This window comes from Pantherophis guttatus, chromosome 9 (assembly GCF_059756535.1).
Source record: "Pantherophis guttatus breed Tessera chromosome 9, ASM5975653v1, whole genome shotgun sequence".
NCBI lineage: Eukaryota > Metazoa > Chordata > Lepidosauria > Squamata > Colubridae > Pantherophis > Pantherophis guttatus.
In genome coordinates, this window is record NC_142071.1 from 28,127,731 (window position 1) to 28,148,847 (window position 21,117).

General features: G+C 45.0%; 1 protein-coding gene across 2 annotated transcripts in view; it reads right to left on the minus strand.

Moving 5' to 3' along the window:
- Window positions 1-21,117, minus strand: part of GRIK4 (glutamate ionotropic receptor kainate type subunit 4) — a 409,943-nt gene that overhangs the window by 157,075 nt on the left and 231,751 nt on the right. For both annotated transcript variants that reach the window (XM_087875700.1, XM_060683210.2), the window contains one exon: window positions 6,902-7,066. In XM_087875700.1, the coding sequence (XP_087731826.1) occupies window positions 6,902-7,066 (165 nt within the window). The remainder of the gene's footprint in view (window positions 1-6,901; window positions 7,067-21,117) is intronic.

Sequence of the window (21,117 nt, forward strand, 5' to 3'; positions counted from 1 at the left end):
GAAAGTTTGAAATCCTACAACTGTTAGTAGAGGCTGCATCTGAAAAGTGGAGATCTTTCTTCCATGCACCATGGCCATATACAGGGGTGGGGGTTCACAGGGAGTTCGGGAGAACCTCTAGCTAAGATTCTGTGCAGTTCAGAAAACCCCCAAATCCCACTCCTGGCTGGCCCTGCCCACCTCACTGTGCCCCTCCAGGAGTCCCCACGTGGCACATTTTGGATGCAGGTAAAAGCAGGGTGGTTGGGGAAGGCGAAAAACGGGCCTACCGGGAGTTTAGGAAGGCCAGAAATGGGCCCATTTCTGGCCTCCAGAGGGCCTCTGGAGCCTGGGGAGGCCGCTTTTGCCCTCCCGGTGGCTCAAGAAAAACCTCCAGAGCCCAAGGAGGGCAAAAACGCCCCCCTCCGCCATAGTGCAGGAGGCTGACTTGGCCACGCCCATCATGGCCACGCCCACCCAGCCACCGGACAGAGAACCCCTTGCTAAAATTTTTGAAGCCCACCACTGCCCATACACGACCTCTTTGTGTTGCTCAACTGCTCCCTAGCTCAATTTTCTCGTGCAGACTTCTGTTTTGAACAAGGTCTACAGCAGGGATGTCCGATCTTGGCAACCTTAAGATCTACGGGCCTCAACTTCCATGCTGGCTGAGATATTCTGGGAGTTGAAGACCACATGTCTTTGGCACATGAGCAACCCCGATTTTGCAATTATTATTATTATTATTATTATTTGCTGCGGTCATTAAATGACCCACATGGTTCTGAAGCGAATCCTTTATGAACTCTGCTTATCAGAAGCCATTTGGGAAGGTGGGACATCGCAACCCTTGTAAATACATGCCCGTTGCAACTGCCAAAAAAGCCAACACAGTTCTAGGCTGCATAAACAGAGGGATAGAATCAAGATCGCGTGAAGGGTTAATACCACTTTATAAAGCCTTGGTAAGGCCACACTTGGAATATGGCACCCAGTTTTGGTCACCACAATGTAAAAAAGATGTGGAGACTCTAGAAAGAGTGCAGAGATGAGCAACCAAGAGGATTAGGGGACTGGAGGATAAAACATATGAAGAACAGTTGCAGGAACTGGGTATGTCTAGTTTAATGAAAAGAAGGACTAGGGGTGACATGATAGCAGTGTCCCAATATCTCATCATCTGCCAGAAAGAAGAGGGAGTCAACCTATAATCCAAAGCACCTGAGGACAGGACAAGAAGCAATGGGTGGAAACTCATCAAGGAGAGAAGCAACTTAGAACTAAGGAGAAATTTCCTGACAGTTAGAACAATTAATCAGTGGAACAACTTGCCTCCAGAAGTTGTGAATGCTCCAACACTGGAAGTTTTTAAGAAGAGATTGGATAACCATCTATCTGAAATGGTACAGGGTTTCCTGACTAAGCAGGGGGTTGGACTAGAAGACCTCCAAGGTCCCTTCCAGCTCTGTTATTCTATATGTATGTTGCCAAGCTCCCGAATTTTGATCAGTGGTGTTGCTGTGAAAATCATAGGTAGAGGGCAGTCGTAAGTCACTTTTTTCAGTGCTGTCGTAACTACCAACAGTCACCAAATGAATGGTCATAAGTCAAGGACAACGGTATAGAATCCCCAGCTGGTTAAATTGTCTTCTACAGAGAGGAGTGAGGTGAATTAAACAACAGCTGGAAACATCAAGCAAAGAAATATATTTCACCGAACCGGAGGAAGCCGTTTTGAGTTCCTACAGATGCTTCTCTCCCGAATGTTTTCAGAAACGTTTCACATCGCTCTGTAGCGTTTAAGCTATTAAAGGGGATTGCTCTTGACAGATCTTTCTTCTGCGAACGTGCTTAATCCTGGCATTTTGGCTGCACACCAGATAATGTATTTCTATCCCCACCACCAATTCTGGAGGTATCATTTCAAAAGCAATAGGAACGCTGAGATTCTTAGGGGGTTTTTGTGCATTACGGATCTGTTGAATGCTGGGGAAGGTAGGGGGAATGAAAAGAAAGAAAGTCGGTTATTCCCTAAAAGGGAAAGAAAAAATCACTACCTTAACAGGTGGAATGCTGCGTTTATGGCATGTTAATTGAGACACGCTACCTATTTTAAGTCACTCTTTCCTCCATACAATTGGTGTTGTGGTGGTATACAATCTGATGGAAATGGTAAGCCCCTCACTAGGATTTGCAACATAAATTGGAAGTAGAATCCAATTTTAGTTGCAGAATGGCTTGCACGCCCCCGATCAAATTATATTACATTCTTAAGTAACCATCACAGGATCCTGTCACAACTTCAGAAGTATTTAATGTTACAGACAAGAAGTCCTGCTCTTCTTGATGTCTACAATCAAGGCTGAAGCTTATCGTTGTGAGTTCTCTTATTGAATTGCTACTGATAAAGAGATGTAGGCATGAATAGCAATGCCTCCATAGTGCTTTACAGACCTCTCTGAGTGGTTTACAGATTCAGCACATTGCCCCCCCCAAAAAAATCTGGGTCCTCATTTAATTGACCACGGAAGGATGGAAGGCTGAGTCACCCTTGAGCCGGTCAGGATTGAACCGCTGGCAGTCGGCAGAGTGAGCCTGCAATACTGCATTCTAACCACTGTGCCATCAGGGCTCTTGGATCCAGGAATCCAGGATCAGCCACAATTGGTGCAGAAGATTATAATGTACAAAGATCCTCCTAGTCATTGTTCTCACCTGCTTTCCAACTAGAAGTTACGAGTCTAGGAAAAACTCTAGGAAATTGTGCATTACTACTACAATCCCATCTAGTAATGAAAGATCTCTGGATGGCTGTTGTGACTTCGACCCCCGAGGCTGACTTATCGGAGGGAGAAGGCTCCGAACATGAAGGAGAGGAGTTGGCCAGCCCTCCCTCTCCAGGACTCTCCTCTCTGACAATGCCTGAGGTGTCTCCCGCAGGAGAAGAGATTGGCCAGGAGCCAGGTATCTCCTCGCAGTCGGACAGTGACGGAGATAAGTCTTGGCTGGATCCACGCCAGCGTCGGAGAGACAAGCGCACGCAGCAGAAAAGGAGGCGTGCCAGAGATTAAGCTGAGTCACTGGACCACACCCCACAGGGGATTAAAGGGGGTGAGGTGGCCATTCAGACTCTGTGACGGACAAAACTAAACTACTAGCAAGTCACATTGTATCTTTGGAAACAACGTTATCTGCCTTGGATTTAATACGGACTGGACTTGACAATTCTTTAACTGTGTGTATCTTGTTTGGGTTTATCTGCTGGAGGAACAACCCCTCCCTTTATGAATAAAGTTCTTGGCAAGCAGCTACTGGGTTGCTGCCAATCCTCTTATTGAAAGAATTTGTTGTCTGCCAAGTTTATTTAACCCCTCGCTGTCTGTTTGTGTGCGTGTGTGAGACAGAGACAGAACAATGGCCTCCAAATCCTCAGTCTTGCTAAGACTGAGCCTATGTTTGTTGGACTACCGTGATGTGCTCTATGAAGGTTGTCCTTGAAGGCCACTTCTAAGTTAAAGCTGGTCTAGCAGGAAGCAGTCCAAGAAATTACGGGTACAATACTACTATGCCATAGTTCTGTTGATTACCAGTGGACTTCTGAATGAAAACCAAGATATGTTTGTGCCTAAAAAACCCTTCATCACTCAAGTAAATATTTGTAGAACCTCTAATTATCTAGCTTATAAGATCTGGCAGGGTTGACAGCTCTGGATCCCACCAATTAAACTTTGTCATCTTTTAGGGCCCCACTGTTGTCCTTCTCAATGACAGTTCCTGCCTTATGAATCAGCTTTGAAATCCAGTGGTTCCTGGTGTTTTTTAACAACTGGTTCTCTGCCCTAATGATCGGCTGGGTAGGCGTGGCTAGAGGGGTCATGTCACTGGTGGAAGTGAGTGACATCAAGTTGGCCACGCTCACCCAGGTTTTGTGGCTCCCGGTGTTTACTTTTTTGTGGGAAAAATCGCTCTTTGAGTATTTAAGGTTGCAGACCCCTGGGGTAGTATGACACTTTAAAACAAGCTTTTCCTCCAAAGTCACACTTTCAGACTTTGTGCTATGTCCGAAGATTGCTTTGGGTCACTAAGAGGTGAGATCCCAGCTAGGCTGGGTTTACGGCTTAGCATTTTTTTCTTATTGAAATAACTCAGGGAATGGTACTTAATCCACATTATCACTCAAGGCAGAGTGTGGATTCTTGGATCAGTGACTCTGAGGCAACAGTGGCCTATATTCACAGTTATTTCACATTTATATTTACTTATACGAACGTGAATTGTCTGTCTATCTTTTCACGCAGTATGTTTGATTCCATTGTTTTATCCTGTTCCTTAGTACTGGATGTTTTGAACCCTTGTGAGCTGCTCAGAGTCATCTGGTGAGCAGGCAACCATCTAATGTGACCAAACAAAGCTTTTCCCGAAGGCACAAGAGGGGAAAGTTAAAATAAAAAAAAAAATCAAACTGACCTCCCAACTCAAGAGAAACAATCCAGCTTCTTGACTGTGCACTCTCGAGAGATAAATAATCCACATTTCCAGGGTAAAGAAGAGGGGCGATGTTCCCTCTTGTTTACACATAGAATTTTCATCTTTTGTTCCTGTTTGAGTAACTTAGGCACTGAATGACTGATTTCCAGAGGCAACAGAATAATAGAAAATAGGGGTGCTCTTTTTTCATATTTTCCGTCGCCAGAGATGGTATTCAGCCGGTTCAGACTGGTTTGGGAGAACCGGTAGTGGAAATCATGGGTGGGCTTGGCCACCCGCCCCGGCTCTATGCTATCCTGATGTCAGCGCTGCAACGCTGGCATAGAGAGCAGAGGAGAGAGAGAGATAAGCTCTGAACTTTTGCCTGCTAAATCCCTTTGAAGTCGGGTTGTAGTGGAAATGAGAGGGGGGAGACATTCCTGGGAAATGACGAGACAAGAAGTCTGAAGAATGACTTGGAAGATAGCCAATGAGAAGCAGAGATTTGGGGATCGGAAAGGGAGGGATTGGGGGGGCAAAAGGTCAGTCTTGTCTGCATCGAGTCATGATCCGGTGGCTGTGCTCAATTAAAGAAAAGATTTCCTTAAAGATTGGCAGTTTGGAAATTCATTTATTTTGAGATAGCATCGAAGTCTGACACCTATTTAGGAATGTTTTTGAGGCCAGGCACAAGCACGAGCAAAGCACATGCGTGGAAAGCCGGGTACATGCGCCGAGGTGGCGCATGTGAATGAACAGAGCGCATGAACATACCCCTTTGTTCCTCAAGCTTTTAGTAGCAGAATGTCCATGTCCAGCAAAAATTATCCCCAAACTATCATTTCAGGAGCCAAACAGGTTAAAATTTGAGGGCAGCAGAATTCTCCATTCCCTGTGTAACTTTCCAACCTGATGCCCTTCAGATGTGCTTGCAGATAGAGAGTAACCTTGATATTTAATTTCTATCCTCTGTCGCTCTAGGCTAGGGGAAGATAAGGGTAGCTAATAATAACAACAGATACACAATAAAATAAACATTAATTAAAATAGACCTTGATGAAATTCATAACAAGAAACTGTCTAGTAGGAAGATCAACTCTTTGGCTAAAGATGGTGAGAAATAAGGCCAAGGGAGGCTGGACTACAACACCCAAAATTCTTGGCTGGCAATGGCCATTCTGCCCAACATGGACTAGGCTTAGTGGTGAAATCCTGCCGGTTCTGCCCGGCTCGCACGAACTGGTAGCGGCAGCAGTGCGTGGTTCTGCAAACTGGTAGCGGCGGCAGTGTGAAGCTCCGCCCACCCACCCGGACATCATTACTTCCTGGTTTGAACCATGAAGTAACCTGTTTTTGACTCTCTGCGCATGCTGGCTGGAGAATTCTGGGAGTTGAAGTCCACAAGTCTTAGAGCTGCCAAGTTTGGGGACCCCTGGTGCATGCCAAGAGTGTATATTCACAACAGACTCACCCATGGTGTGGAGGTCACCCCAGCTGCCCAGTTCAAGCCAACTGGAACCTCTACTGGGCAACAGTGATATAAGAATATACTAGAGATGGATGATCATTTTAGTGACAATGGCAAAGTCCATTCATACTGTGCAGGAGGACACAATGGGAAACCCATGTATTGTAACCAAGAAACCCAAATGGGTATATAAAATGGAAGACCTAAAGAATCGTGAGGGACAGATGATCAAGGAGAAGATATGCTCAGCAAGATTCAACATCAACTTGATGACATATGTTGTGACCCCGACTCCCGAGCCTGTCCTAACAGAGGAAGAGGACTCAGAAGGTGATGGGGAGGAACTGATAAGGCCTCTCTCTCCAGGACCCTCCTCTCTGGCAATGCCTCAGGTTCCATCCAAAGGCCAGGAGGAACAGCCTGGGATATGCCAGGAGGAAAGCATATCGAAACAATAACAGATAGGGAGCGAGGATGATGAATCCTGGCTTGATCCCAGGCAGCGTCGGAGGGAGAAGCGTGCGCAGCAACGAAAGAGGCGTGGGAGGGCCAGAGATTGAGCTGAGTCACAGAGCCACACCCCACAAGGAATAAAAGTGGGTGTGATTGCTCTTCAGGATTTGTGACGGTCCAAGTTAAAAACCTGAGAGTCACATCGCATTACCTGAAATCTGGCTTGTGCATATTTGGATTGGACCTTGGCCAATTCTGGCTTCGTGGATGACTTTTTGCTACTGAACCGGACTGAGGAGAAACTCTCTCTTGCTGACTGTGAGTGAAAACTGACTTGGCAGGTATTTCGCAGTTTACTGCCAAAACCCTTATCTGCAAGGGTTTCTAGTCTGATTGTTTAATAAAATCTCGGCAGGCATGCCTGGCTGTGTGTTTGCCTGTGTGGGGAAGGGGGACAGAACAACATAACCGATCAATCAACGAATCAAGCAAGCAAGCAATCCCCCCACCCGCCAACCCCGGAGACGTACGTACTAGTCTCGGCTGTTTCATATTCACTATCTCTCAGCAACTCAAAGATGTCCACTTCCACTTTGGCTTTCCCCGCCCTCTCAGGGGCACGATTGATCCGGTTCTTGGCCAGCGTGATGGAGAGTCGTTCCCCTCGGCTGCATTCCATGGGGTCGTCCAAAATGGCAGCTGCAAAACCAAACAGAAAAAAATTTAGCCGGTCAAGGAATGGTGCTCATCCAGCTTCAAAACGGAGGCCGAGGGAATCGAATACTACAGCTCCAAACTCCAGCATAGGAAAGTTAAGTCATTTTCATTGCACCATCTAAAAAGACCATTTTAGAGACAAGCCGTACCAAAAGAGTTATGTTCTACATTCTCATTTGTGCGTTACAGCAAACCAAGAAGAAATACAGTATATTTCGCCGGGTTTTAGAATGTTTGTCAAGATGAAATTTAACATTAATCTCACTGTTCGGCAGCGAGTTAGAAACTTCTGCGGTATCATTACCCGAGCCTTGTGAATAAAATATGTAGTTCTTACTTGTCTAATCAAGTTAAACCACAGAAGATGGTCAGAAAAGGTACATGAATCACTTGGTACATGAATTATTCTGTTTCTATTTCATGTTTACTCAGGACCTTCTCTCCTCCCCTCTCATTCTAGCCATCACGATGGTTGAGGGGGCCTTCCATCCTGAAAATACAGGGCAAACAAAAGCGTTCGTAGCAACTACCGGTGTGAAAAGGGAATAATTTCCCACCAGCCACTGACTGTCATTTCTGCCTTTGATTTTAGTTTGGGGGTGGATGGGTGCTTTTTTTTTTTTTAAAAAAAAGGGTAACATTTGTCTGAAATCGTACACTGCTGCTAAAATTTGATGGCCCGTCACAAATTTCATGAACCATCTAAGGTCCAAAACAAATTTCTTCCCTGACCCTACCTGAAAAAGGCAGTGAACTGAATTTGGCACCATCTGCTTACAAAGCAGATACTTCAAGCTCCAGAGAGCAAGCCTCCTTCTGCAGCCTAAGATAAACCCTTCTGTTTCTCTGTAAGTCTCTAGGAATTCCTCAAAACACGACTGTGAGGATAGCTTTTCCAGATGTTACACTGCATATCTCCCAAGAATGTGAGGCTGGTCGACATAATCACACTGCTAGTCATTCAACCATCTCTCCCTCCCTCTTCTCTATCTATTGCCAGAATCTGAAGGACAGGTTCACTTGAAGTTACTCAACTATCCATCCAGCCATCTATCCATTAATTCCTTTTTTTCACGCACTGGTTGTTCCCACCATAAAAAAATAAAATAAAATAAGGCTGGGTAGTTTGAAATTCAGCATGTTGTAGGAATATGAGTTTTCGAACACTGTATACTTTACAGACACAGACATGCCTACCCAGCCGGTCATTAAGGCAGAGAACCGGTTGTTAAAAAACAACGGGAACCACAAAACCCTTTTGACGTCTCTCTCTCTGTCTCTCTCTCCCTCCCTCCCACTCCCTCCCCTCCCACTCTCTCTGTATCTCTCTATGTCTCTCCCTCTCTCTGTATCTCTCTATGTCTCTCCCCCTCTCTCTGTATCTCTGTATCTCTCTCTCTCTCCCTCTCTCTCTATATCTCTCTCTGTCTCTCCCTCTCTGTATCTTTCTATGTCTCTCTCTCTCTCCCTCTCTCTGTATCTCTCTATGTCTCTCCCCCTCTCTCTGTATCTCTGTATCTCTCTCTCTCTCCCTCTCTCTCTGTATCTCTCTCTGTCTCTCTCTCTCCCTCTCTGTATCTTTCTATGTCTCTCTCTCTCTCCCTCTCTCTGTATCTCTCTATGTCTCTCTCTCTCTCTCCCACTCTCTCTGTATCTCTCTGTCTCTGCTCCGGCTGCTTCTCCATCCCCTGCCATCACCCTTACTTTCTCAGGCCAGGCCAGGAGTGACTGGGAGGGGAGGGCGAGGGGTGGGTCCAGCCAATGGTGGAATCATCCAACATGGAGCCCCAGCAGAGGGCCCAAAGAGCCACATGCGGCTCCGGAGCCCCAGGTTGCACACACCCGATCTATCTAGTTCACAAGTGCGAAATTCGTGCCGTCACGTTGCTGTCACATGATGTTTTGTGACCTTTTTTTTCTCCTTTGCGGAGCTGGGGTGGGTGTGGCATGGGTGTGACGCATCCGGCCCGCAGGCCGCCAGTTTGACACCCCTGATCTAGCTGGTCCTGAATCTTTCCCATATATCCCTTTCTCCTCTTTTAGTCAATTCCGATAGTGTCGGATCTTTGAGAACATCATCAGTCTACATTGCTGGTGCTGATTTCCAGGCAGTGCTTCCAATAACTCCTTTATTTGAAAACAATGATGCCAAATCATGCTCGTGCGTGCTCAGCTTGATAGGGCAATCACGTTCGATTGGTTTTTTCTTCGAGTTAAAATTGCCACCTCGTGTTTTACCACCTTGTCCCATTTAGCTCCAGCTCTCCCAAAGTGACCCCTCTTGAATTACCTGCAGGGTCTGATTTTTAGACGTTTAAGAAGGTCCTTCAAATGCTTCTTGCAAAGTCTTCTCTTTTATTATTCTCTGTAGAGTTTTATTAAAGCTAACGGCTCGAATTGCTGGTATTGACTATTATATCGTATTAGGAAATCTTACCTTGTTTATTTTGTCATTGTGATACGGATTTATATTGTATACTAACTAGGTACAACCCGTGAGTGTTGATTCATCATTTCAGAGATATTTCCTTGCCTACACAGAGAAATAGAATGATCACGGATGGACCAAAAAACAAGGGAGCGACTTCCGACTTCCTGCTGGCTTCCCCAATGACTTTTCTTGTAGGAAGCTGACAGGGAGCCCTGGAAATAATGATCACATGATCATGGCTGAATGCCATGGCCATAATTCTGCCAAATGTCAATCCCATGAAAGTGATAAGTTTTTGGATGCATTCTTCCTACCGGTTTGGAAGTGTGTGGGCTGCATGCTTGTTCCGCTTGTGCTCTTGCATCACATGTGATTTTGGACCCTCTGACCATGCGCAAAGCCTTCTGTGCATGCACAGAGGGTAAAAAACAGGTAAAAGTAAAGGTTCCCCTTGCACATATGTTCTGGTTGTTCCCAACTCTAGGGAGCAGGGCTCATCTCCGTTTCGAAGCCGAAGAGCCAGCGCTGTCCGAAGACGGCTCCGTGGTCATGTAGCCGGCATGACTCAACGCCAAAGGAGCACGGAACGCTGTTCCCTTCCCACCAAAGGTGGTCCCTATTTCTCTACTTGCATTTTTTACATGCTTTCAAACTGCTAGGTTGGCAGAAGCTGGGACAAGGAACGGGAGCTCACCCCATCACGCGGCAGTAGGGATTCGAACCGCTGAACTGCCGACCTTTCGATCGAGAAGCTCAGCATTTTAGCCACTGAGCCACTGCGTCCCTTCCACTGAGCCACCACATCCCTTAAAAAACAGGTTACTTCCTGGTTTAAACCTGGAAGTAATGACATCCAAGCAAGTGGGCAGAGTCTTGTGCTGCTGCCGCTACCAGTTCTCCGAACCATCCACTGCTGCTGCTACCAGTTTGCCCGAACCGATGCGAACCGGTAGCATTTCACCCCTGGGTATGTAGCTCAAAAATTATTGTCCCACGATGCACAATTTCGCCTAATGGAAGGTTACAAACGATCAAACAGACACAAGAGTTTTAGCGGTATATAGATTTTTTAAAAAAAAATCTATACTGAAAACCCACAACTAAAATAACAGTCAAACCAGAGAAATTTGAGTTCAGGGTACAAATATATTTTGAGAAAGCATCTCAGGATTGACCCTCTCTGGTTCTCACAAAGATAAAAGGAGGGAGAGGGAGGCACATTCAGAATTGCAAGATTCTGCTACTGTAAATGCAAAATAGTCAGTTAGCAAGTAGTTATTAGCATTCACAACTCTGGTCCCTAGTCTGGCCTGCCTCGAAAAGCTGACACTCATTGAGATAGGAAACTCATCCAATTATGGCTGTTTCCATAAATCTTACTTAGACTGCAGTTTAATGCAATGTCTGCGCTTAATCGGTTCAGACAGGTCTTGAAGATATTCCCAGCGTTTCAAAAAACTGGCTAAGCCAGTGTGGGTCACAGAGAAGACTACCAATATAACATCTGGGCATCCACCCAGAATTTCAGGGTTGGGGCCTGTCTGTCGCCGGCCCCTCCAGCGGCTGAATCAGAGGAGGAGGAGGCGGGGGAGTCAGAGTCATCATCAGGGCAACCTGGGAGCTCCGAGGGGGAAGAGGGAATGGAGCTGGCAGAGCGAGAGAGAGAGAGAGACAGAGGCGGAGTCTGGGCTGTCTGTCAGTCCTCAGATGGAGAGTCAACACCCCCAGGTCTGGAGGTGGCTGATGAGGAAGAAGAGGAACATTGGTGGGCCTTATCACCAATCTTTGTCTACTTTGGCTCCCTGCCAAAGGCTTTTCTTGACAAAAGTTCAGAAGCAAGAGATGCCGATAAGAAACAAATGTACCAACGTTGCTTTCCTACAAAGATCCCAAGAGCTGTTGCTGCTCTTTTAAGCAGGGGCCAATCATCTCCTGGCCTTACTCCTGAGTCGTCCTTTTTGCTTTAACTGCTCTTGCCTTCTGGCAGCTCTTCGCATGCGTGCACTTAGGAACAGGCTCCTCCTGTTCCTTTGCCTCTCTGCTATCTGCCTCTGGAGGCTCCGGAGTCTGTGCATCGCTCCCAGATGGCCCTGGCCCCATTTCTGCCTCCGATGCAGAGCTCTCATCCGGATCTTCTCCTGACTCCAGGACTGGCCCATTGTCCTCCCCAGCCTCCTCACTGTCCGACTCTGATGCCAGCTCCACAGGCTGCTGGCGGACCACAACAGCGTCCCTTGGGCCAACGCTGATGTCACCGGCTCATCCTTTCAACCTGGAAATACTTTGGTGCTTTTGACACGAGTGCAATGCAATTTCTATCTAGTTTTAAGGATGGGGGAGGGGGGGAAGGGAGTTTGAATAGCTGCCACAAACCTGTCAGGCATTTAGCAAGCTGACATCGAAAGGGAGAGGGATAGAGAGTCTAAATGCCTAAGATGGAAAGGTTTCCAATCAATGCTTCCCCCAACTCACCCACACTCCCTCCCCCTTCTGACTTTAAAGGTCTTCCTGTACATTTTCTTGGCCTGGCTGCAATTTGGACCCCGGGAGGGCCGTGAAAAAGGCAGGACATTGACAATGTCCTTTTGCTAATAAATCAATTATTTGATTAAACTCTGGGCAAGCAAAGCTTGTGGTTTCCATTGGCAAGAGAATAACACCCGAATAACACTATATTTAGAGACCGGCGTGTAAATCAGAGAAGGAGATGGAAGAGATGCGAAGAGATAGAATGAATTATATCCCTTCCGAGGAGAGGAAAGCCTGGAGAATTTCACCAGGAAAATAGCATGAGTTACAGTAGTGGTGGGATCCTCCCGGTTTAACAACCGGGAATGAACTGCCCCCAGAGATACGGAATATCCCTGATCTCCGTGCTTTCCGCCGTGCCCTCAAGACCCTGATGTTCCAACAGGCGGGGCTAAACATATGAACATGTGAATGATTTTTTAAATGTTATCTAATTCTGGGTTTTATTTAATTGACCAAACTAAGTAATAATTTTAATTAGCAATTTTATGATGTTTGTGTGTCTATGTTTTTCTTGACTGTACACCGCCTTGAGTCCTACGGGAGAAAGGCGGTAGAGAAATATAATAAATAAATAAATAAATAAATAAACAACTGGTTCGGTGATCGCGTGATTTGCGTGTGCCCACACCTGACGCGCACTGCAGGCATTTGCACAGTTTGAAGAAATCTTCACTTCCTGGTTTCTTTGGAGGAGTAACAGCTGATTCACGCAGCAATCTGCTCTACCGCACGAATCAGCTGAGAACATAAAGGTCGGAAAATAGCACAGGCAGGTGGGCGGGCCCATCTAAACGTTGGGGTGAACTGGTTCGCTCCCAGCTGATCGTCGGAGCTACCGGTTCGCCCGAACCAGTCTGAACTGGTAGAATTCCACCCCTGGGTTACAGAGCCACACCTGAAGCTTCTTCTGGACCAAAGCCTGCAGCTCTTTCCTCTCCCAGGTAAAAGCAGAAGATGGGGGTGTTGAACACGCAACCGTTTCTAGCGCACCCCATTTGTTACTCTGCTGTAAAAGAGGAGACAGCAAAAAAGTGAAGGCCAAATAGAGTCGTGCTACTCTTTGTAAGTGTAAATCAAAGGTGTTCCCTCATCGTAGAGATGAATTAAAGGAAAGCTAAGTTGCCTGCTGGTTCCTTCTAGTTAAAGACGTAGAACCACCTGTCAGACCCGTGTATCTGCCATTCTTCAGGGGAAGGTTTTTTTTTTATTACTTCTTTACTTATTACTTTCTTTCTTATATATCCTGCTATTTATTGATTTATAACTTCTAGCCTCGCACCAAAGCGCCCTGGCATTTTCGCACCTTTTGGGGAATGTAAGGCTCAGTAGCTAAGACGCTGAGCTTGTCGATCGAAAGGTCGGCAGTTCCGCGGTTCGAATCCCTAGTGCCGCGTAACAGGGTGAGCTCCCGTTACTTGTCCCAGCTTCTGCCAACCTAGCAGTTCAAAAGTAAAAAATGCAAGTAGAAAAATAGGGAACACCTTTGGTGGGAAGGTAACAGCGTTCTGTGCACCTTCGGCGTTGAGTCATGCCGGCCACATGACCACGGAGACGTCTTCGGACAGTGCTGGCTCTTCGGCTTTAAAATGGAGATGAGCACCGCCCCCTAGAGTCAGGAATGAATAGCACCAGTGGTGGGTTGCTACCAGTTCTCCCCAGTTCTTGGGAACTGGTAGTAGAAATTCTGAGTAGTTTGGAGAACCGGTAAATACCACCTCTGCCTGGCCCTGCCCCCAATCTATTCGCTGCCTCCTGAGTCCCAGCTGATCAGCTAGAAGGAAAAAAACTATTTAAACTCTTGCCACGGCGCTTCAGAGGGCCGCCCTACAGCTGATCAGCAGTAAAAGGCAGTGTGGTGGTAGACCAGTGCGCTCTATAAACAAATAGGTAGACCAGAAAGCTCCAAAAACAAATGGGTACACCGGTACGGCTCTGCAAGCAGTTAAAAGCCTGGTGTCAGACTTCGATGCTATCTCAAAATAAATGAATTTCCAAACTGCCAATCTTTAAGGAAATCTTTTCTTTATTCGAGCACAGCAACCGGATCATGACTCGATGCAGACAAGACTGACCTTTTGCCCCCCAATCCCTCCCTTTCCGATCCTCATTGGCTATCTTCCAAGTCACTTCCCAAACTTCTTGTCTCGTCATTTCCCAGGAATGTCTCCCCCCTCCTCATTTCCACGACGACCGGGCTTCAAAGGGATTTAGCAGGCAAAAGTTCAGAGCTTATCTCTCCTCTCTATGCCAGTGCTGAGGCGCTGACACCTGGTAGACCAGTACCTCTGCTAAATCCTAAAGAATTGTCACATGACCATCAAACCACACCCACAAAATAAACCACGCCCACAGAACTGGTAGTAAAAAAATTTAGAACCCACCCCTGACTAGCACATATGTGCAAGGGGAGTCTTTACCTTTACCTTTAAGGGGAGGGAGGGCCATGTGGACTGCATCGAGAGCCGGCAGGAGGATGACCCTGGGATAGTTCCCTTATCACTTTCTCAGAGCGGCTGGTACAATAACATCTTCGCACCTGTGGATTGGCTGAATCAGAGGTGGGTTTCAGCCGCTTCTGACCAGTTCTGGAGAACTGGTAGCGGAAATTTTGAGTCGTTCGGAGAACCGGTAGTAAAAATGCTGACTCCCATCTATTCTCTGCCTCCCAAATCCCAGCTGATCTTGAGGAAATGGGGATTTTGCAGTAACCTTCCCCTGGAGTGGGGTGGGAATGGAGATTTTACAGTATCCTTCCCCTGCCACGCCCACAAAGCCACGCCCACAAAGCAATGTCACGCCTACCAAGCCACGCCCACAGAACTGGTAGTAAATTTTTTGGAAACCCACCACTGCTCTGAACCCCACCCTCCCACTAACACTACAGGTGCCCCCACCCCAAAAAATGCAAACTAATTCTCCCAGGCCATAGCAGAGGTCGTAAATTTTTCTCCTCTCTTAATCCAACCTGCGAATCAGCATGGCTAATGAGATTGAACTGTGCGGTATTTATCCTAAACCCCAGCAGATTAAAAGGGTAATGGAATGTTTTGAAAAGCTGTTTTTTTCATATTTTACATCTGGGGAATACTTTGTCAAAGCTAGCATAATAGCAGCATAATTAGAAAGTAACTAAAGTATTAAAAGTCATTCCCCCCCCCCGAGTTTTGTCAGAAAAATGCAAGTTTTTTTTTTCTTCCAGTCTTGAAACCATTCAGGTTTCGATAAAAGAGAATATTTGTAGCTCGGGGTGGGGTGGGGTGGGGTGGGGTGGACTGTGGGGTCTTTGGTGCTCTCCTTGTTTGTTTTCTTGCAGACGTTTCATGACCCAAGTAGGTAACATCATCAGTGCTACTCAAGATTAACACTATTGATGTTACCTAGTTTGGGTCTGCAAGAAAACGAACAAGCTCAGAGGGCACCAAAGAGTCCTTTTCTTTCTTTCTTTCTTTCTTTCTTTCTTTCTTTCTTTCTTTCTTTCTTTCTTTCTTTCTTTCTTTCTTTTTCTCTTTCTTTCTTTTTTCTTTCTTTTTCCTTCCTTCCTTCCTTTCCTTTTTTCTTTTTCTTTTTCTTTTTTCTTTCTTTTTCTTTCTTTCTTTCCTTTTTTCTTTTTCTCTTTCTTCTTTCTTTTTCTTTCTTTCTTTCCTTTCTTTTCTTTCTTTTCTTTATTTCTTTCTTTTTCCTCTCTTTCCTTCCTTCCTCTTTTTCTTTCTTTCTTTTCTTTCTTTTTCTCTTTCTTTTTTCATCCTCCTCCTCCTCCTCCTCCTCCTCCTCCTCCTCCTCCTCCTCCTCCTCCTCCTCCTCCTCCTCCTCCTCCTCCTCCTCCTCCTCCTCCTCTTCTTCTTCTTCTTCTTCTTCTTCTTCTTCTTCTTCTTCTTCTTCTTCTTCTTCTTCTTCTTCCTTCTCCTCCTCCTCCCCCTCCTCCCTTCTAGCCCTGATGACGTTACTTAGTTACCTACCTACGCCAATTCAGATGTATTAAAATGCCTTTAAAATCCATTAGCCACGAAATGGCTTCACAGTTCTGTTCATTGTAGTTATTTAAACCACCACCACGGCAACGAAACCACATTTTCTTAATTTTCTGCCGTTCTCTGTTATAGATCGTCAAATCGGCAAATTATTAGATTGGAATCCCCTTCATCCTGCCTGTGCACCTGTGCAGGGATGAGACATTTACGTACACGAGTCGTTCACTCCTTTGGAAAAGCTCTTCAAGTGCTTGGAATGTAATCATTATCTCCTTCCCTTCCTATCCTAAAATTGAATGTGGAGCTTCTTCTGTGCATCCTGATAACCAAGGCCCAGGCTGATCAATAAAAAATGAAGTGAGATTTCCTCTGCGATTGCCTGCAAATTAGGAAACACCATCTTTAGCCATCTTGCAAATTTTACAGAAAGTCAGACTGGCTTTCGAAGCTGCCTCTTTTGGATTTTCACTGGCAGAGTCATTATTATTATTTTTTCAATCATCTGTTTTTGCCTCTGTTGAGTTAGATCTTTGGTTTAAGCTTCTATTTGGCCAATGAGCTTCGTTGGGCTCGTGCAATCTCTGTTTTACTCTACGCGAGGATAAAGCATACATTTTCTTAAGTGCATAAAAGCTAGATCAGAGCATACTTTTTATCCGTTTGGAATAGAAAAGCTGGCACATACAATACGGTCATCAAAATATGGATTATCCTGTCAAGCTTTCCAGCAACACTCCGCCATCTCCTCCGTAACTGATTGTATCTGATAGAACTTCACCCAAAACAGTTTTGGTGCCTAAGGTGGGACTAAAACTCTTTGCCTCCTACTTTCTAGCATGGCGCCTTAACCACTTGACCAAACTGGCTCTCGGCTGTCAGTCACGGTTCTCTTCCCAATTCTAGATGACCCAACCAAATGAAATCTGTTCGGCTTTGAATGCACAAAATGCATTTCTTGCATGTGGCTTTCTCTCTCCAACAGAAACACATTTTCTATTTTACTTGGGCTGAGTTAAAGGAGTTTTTTATTTTATTTTAACGTTTGCTTATTTTTGTTCATTTCCCCTCTGCTGGAAAAAAAAAACCTCAGCCCTTCAGGCTGTCAATTCAGTAAACGGTGAGAAATTTGCAAAGCCGCTCATTATGAGGCTGTCAAGTGGAACTCCAGTGGAGGAGGAGAAGGCTTCTGTTTCTGGAGTGCAACGGAGCTTGCTGCCTGTTGATTTAAAAATGCAGTTCCTCCAAGAAATGGTCAGCGCAGCAGGGGAAATTGCACTGGAGACGTTTATTTTTTTTTTAAGAAGAACAGAAGAACAGCATTGGAAGAGACCTTGGAGGTCTTCTAACTCGACTCCCTGCTCAGGCAGGAAACCACTTCAGACAAATGGTTATTCAATCTCTTCTTAAAAACTTCCAATGATGGAGCCCCCACAACTTCTGGAGGCAAGTTGTTCCACTGGTTAATTGTTCTCACTGTCAGGAAAGTTCTCCTTAGTTCTACGTTGCTTCTCTCCTTGATTCGTTTCCACCCATTGCTTCTTCTCCTGCCCTCAGGGGCTTTGGAGAATAGCTTGACTCCCTCTTCTTTGGGGCAGCCCCTGAGAGTTTGGAACACTGCTATCATGTCACCTCAGTCCTTCTTTGCATTAAGCTAGACATACCCAATTCTTGTAACTGTTCTTCATATGTTTTAGCCTTTAATCCTCTAAGAAGAAGGAAGGAAGGAATGAAAGCAACTTCTGTTCCATTGGTTGATTGTTCTCACCGTCAGAAAATTTCTCCTTATTTCCAGGTTGAATCTCTCCTTGATCAGTTTCCATCCATTGTTCCTTGTCTGGCCTTCAGGTGCCTTGGAGAATAGCTTGACCCCCCTCCTCTCTGTGGCAGCCCCTCAAATATTGGAAGACTGCTCTCATGTCGTTCATTGCACTACTATTAATCTTCTCATCATTCCCATCACCCATCTCCTTCCACTTATGACTATATGACTGTAACTTTGTTGCTTGGATCCTTACGATTCATATTGATATTGTTTCCTGATTGCTTATTTGTACCCTATGACTATCTTTAAGTGTTGTACCCTATGATTCTTGATGAACGTATCTTTTCTTTTTATGTACACTGAGAGCGTATGCACCAAGACAAATTCCTTGTGTGTCGAATCACACTTGGCCAATAAAAATTTCTATTCTATTCTATTCTATTCTATTCTATTCTATTCTATTCTATTCTATTCTATTCTATTCTATTCTATTCTATTCTACTCTACTCTACTCTACTCTACTCTACTCTACTCTACTCTACTCTACTCTATTCTATTCTACATTCCAATATCTATTCTATTCTATGTTTTAGCCTCCAGTCCCCTAATCATCTTGGTTGCTCTTCTGTACACTCTTTCTAGAGTCTCAACATTTTATGTCATGGTGACCAGACAGAACAGAACAGAACAGAACAGAACAGAACACAACGGTTACAAACATTTTAGCTTCTTTCTTGCCTAAGCAAACTCAATAATGTTGAGCTGAGTCTTTTGGTCTACCCATATTGGGTTTTTTTTTAAGGACAGGACCTGACAAAAGCATTTAAATGGATTGGCGTTTCTCTTAAAAAAATAAAAAAGCCTGAAGAGAGAATGAAATTAGGTGAGAGAGATGAGATAGGGGTGCAAAGAGAAACGGATAAACAGTCCGGAGCTTTGGAATTCCATTCTCTGTAAATAATAGAATTCATTTCCTTCTCTTAATCACTGTTTTGTGTGCTATACACACACACATATATATATTTATATATATATATATATATTCTCTTTCTCTCTCTCACATACACGCACACACACATTTCAAATTGCCTCGGAAGAAGACAATAGGGACCCTGCTGCCTATTCATGCCCAGAAATATAGTGGCAGGAAAAAAAAATAACCTGGCACATTATAGAGAGGGTTTGTTCCTACTCAAAATGTCATTTGCTTGCCAAAAGCTAATCTTTCGGTCCAAGTAAAAACAGTCCATCCGTTTTGCCCAAAAAGGATGATGTTGCTAGGTTATTACTTACCGTATTTTTCTGAGTATAAGACACACCTTTCCCACCCCCCCAAAAGGGTGAAAATCTGGGTGCGTCTTATACTCTGAATGTAGCCCCACCCAGCTTCTCAAAGGGACATTTCAGAGGCTGAAAAAAGCATCAGAAACGAAGCGTCAGAAAAGAAGCCTCCAAACAGAGCTTCAGAAAAAAAGCCTCCAAACGGAGCTTCAGAAAATTGCAGGAATGCCATGACCTTGACCAAAAAGAAGAATGCTATTATGTCTAACTACAATCCTTCTACTACAGGGGTGGGCAAATGTGGCTCTTTTACAACCTGTGGACTTCAACTCCCAGAATTCCTGAGTGTCAGGAATTCTGGGAGTTGAAGTCCACAGGTTGTAAAAAAGCCACATTTGCCCATCCCTGCTCTACTTAATCCCCCCTCCTCCTACTTTCCCAAGTGCAAGAAGATGGCAGCGTGGAAGCTTCCGGTGTTAATATGGCTTCCAAAACTGGCAATCCAGTTTTGGTCACCACACTATAAAAAGATGTTGAGACTCTAGAAAGAGTGCAGAGAAGAGCAACCAAGAGGATTAGGGGACTGGAGGCTCAAACATACAATGGACGGTTGCAGGAACTGGGCCTGGCTAGTCTAGTGAAGAGAAGGACCAGGGAAGACATGATAGCAGTCTTCCAATATTTGAGGGGCTGTCACGGGGTGGAGGGGGTCAAGCTATTTTCCAAAGCACCTGAAGGCCAGATGAGGAATAATGGATGGAAACTGATCAAGGAGAGATTCAACCTGGAAATGAGGACAGTGAGAACAATCAACCCATGGAACAGAAGTTGCTTTCGGAAGTTGTGGGAGCTTCATCCCTGGAAGCTTTCAAGAAGAGACTGGACTGCCATCTGTCAGAAATGGGGTAAGGGCCTCCTGCATGGACAAGGGGGTTGGACTAGATGACCGACAAGGTCCCTTCCAACTCTGCTAATCTGTTTAAAAAGCAACTTTAAAAAACAAGACTTTGATGTTGCAAAGAAAGAGGAGGCCGCTCCAGCTGTTACGGATGATGCCTGGAGATACTCTTTACATCCTAGCCCCTAAATTATTTTCCAACCGAATTCATTTGTTTGTCACTCAGAACGACAAATCTCTCATAAGGTAGCAGTTAATGCCTTTCTAATAAAATCCCTGTGGCCGGCTGGCTTTGTTAGGGATAAGGATAGTAGGAAGTATGATCTTTTCAATCAAAGACGGCGTTAAAAAGAAATGGCAGAAGCCAGGACACCTCCCAACCTGCCCCTAGCAACAGCGAGGACCGTTGCAAAGAGACAACAAATGGCATTTCTACACAGCTTGTTACCCACAAATGATATTTAAAAACTACAAGAGAAGGCACGGGGGGTCACAGCAATCAATGAGCAGGCAAAGAATTGTGAGACAGAGTTAACTATAGTAGTAGTGAGGTCAACATGACTTGAGTCAGCAATACGAACTCTGGATGCTTACAATATCCACGTCTGAGATGATTTCTTTTGCAAGCCAATTTTAATTTGGGTAGAAGAATTATGTTTCCGTTCTTAGTGGCTGGGCCTCAAGCTACGTCAGATATCACAGGAGAGCAGAAAAGGACTGTATCCTCCATCCGTTTCTCCTGAATCTGGTAGAAACTTTTATCAACAACAACAACAACAACAACAACAACAACAACAACAACAATAATAATAATAATAATAATAATTTTATTTATATACCGCCCATTCTCCCGAAGGACTCAGGGCGGTGTACAGCCAAAATTAAAATACAAATATACAAATATACAATATCTAGTTACAATATCAAGAACTGTAGACGTTCTTATTTATTTATTTATTTATTGGTTCGATTTACTGTATATGCCACCTTCTCCGGAGACTCAGGGCGGCTTACAATGCGTTAAGCAATAGCCTTCATACTTTTTGTATATACCTGCTTAGTAGGGCTTTTGGCCCCCCACTAAGCGGCGTTCTTTTTTATGCAAAGTCAGCTTATTGCCCCCACAATCCGGGTCCTCATTTTACCTACCTCGGAAGGATG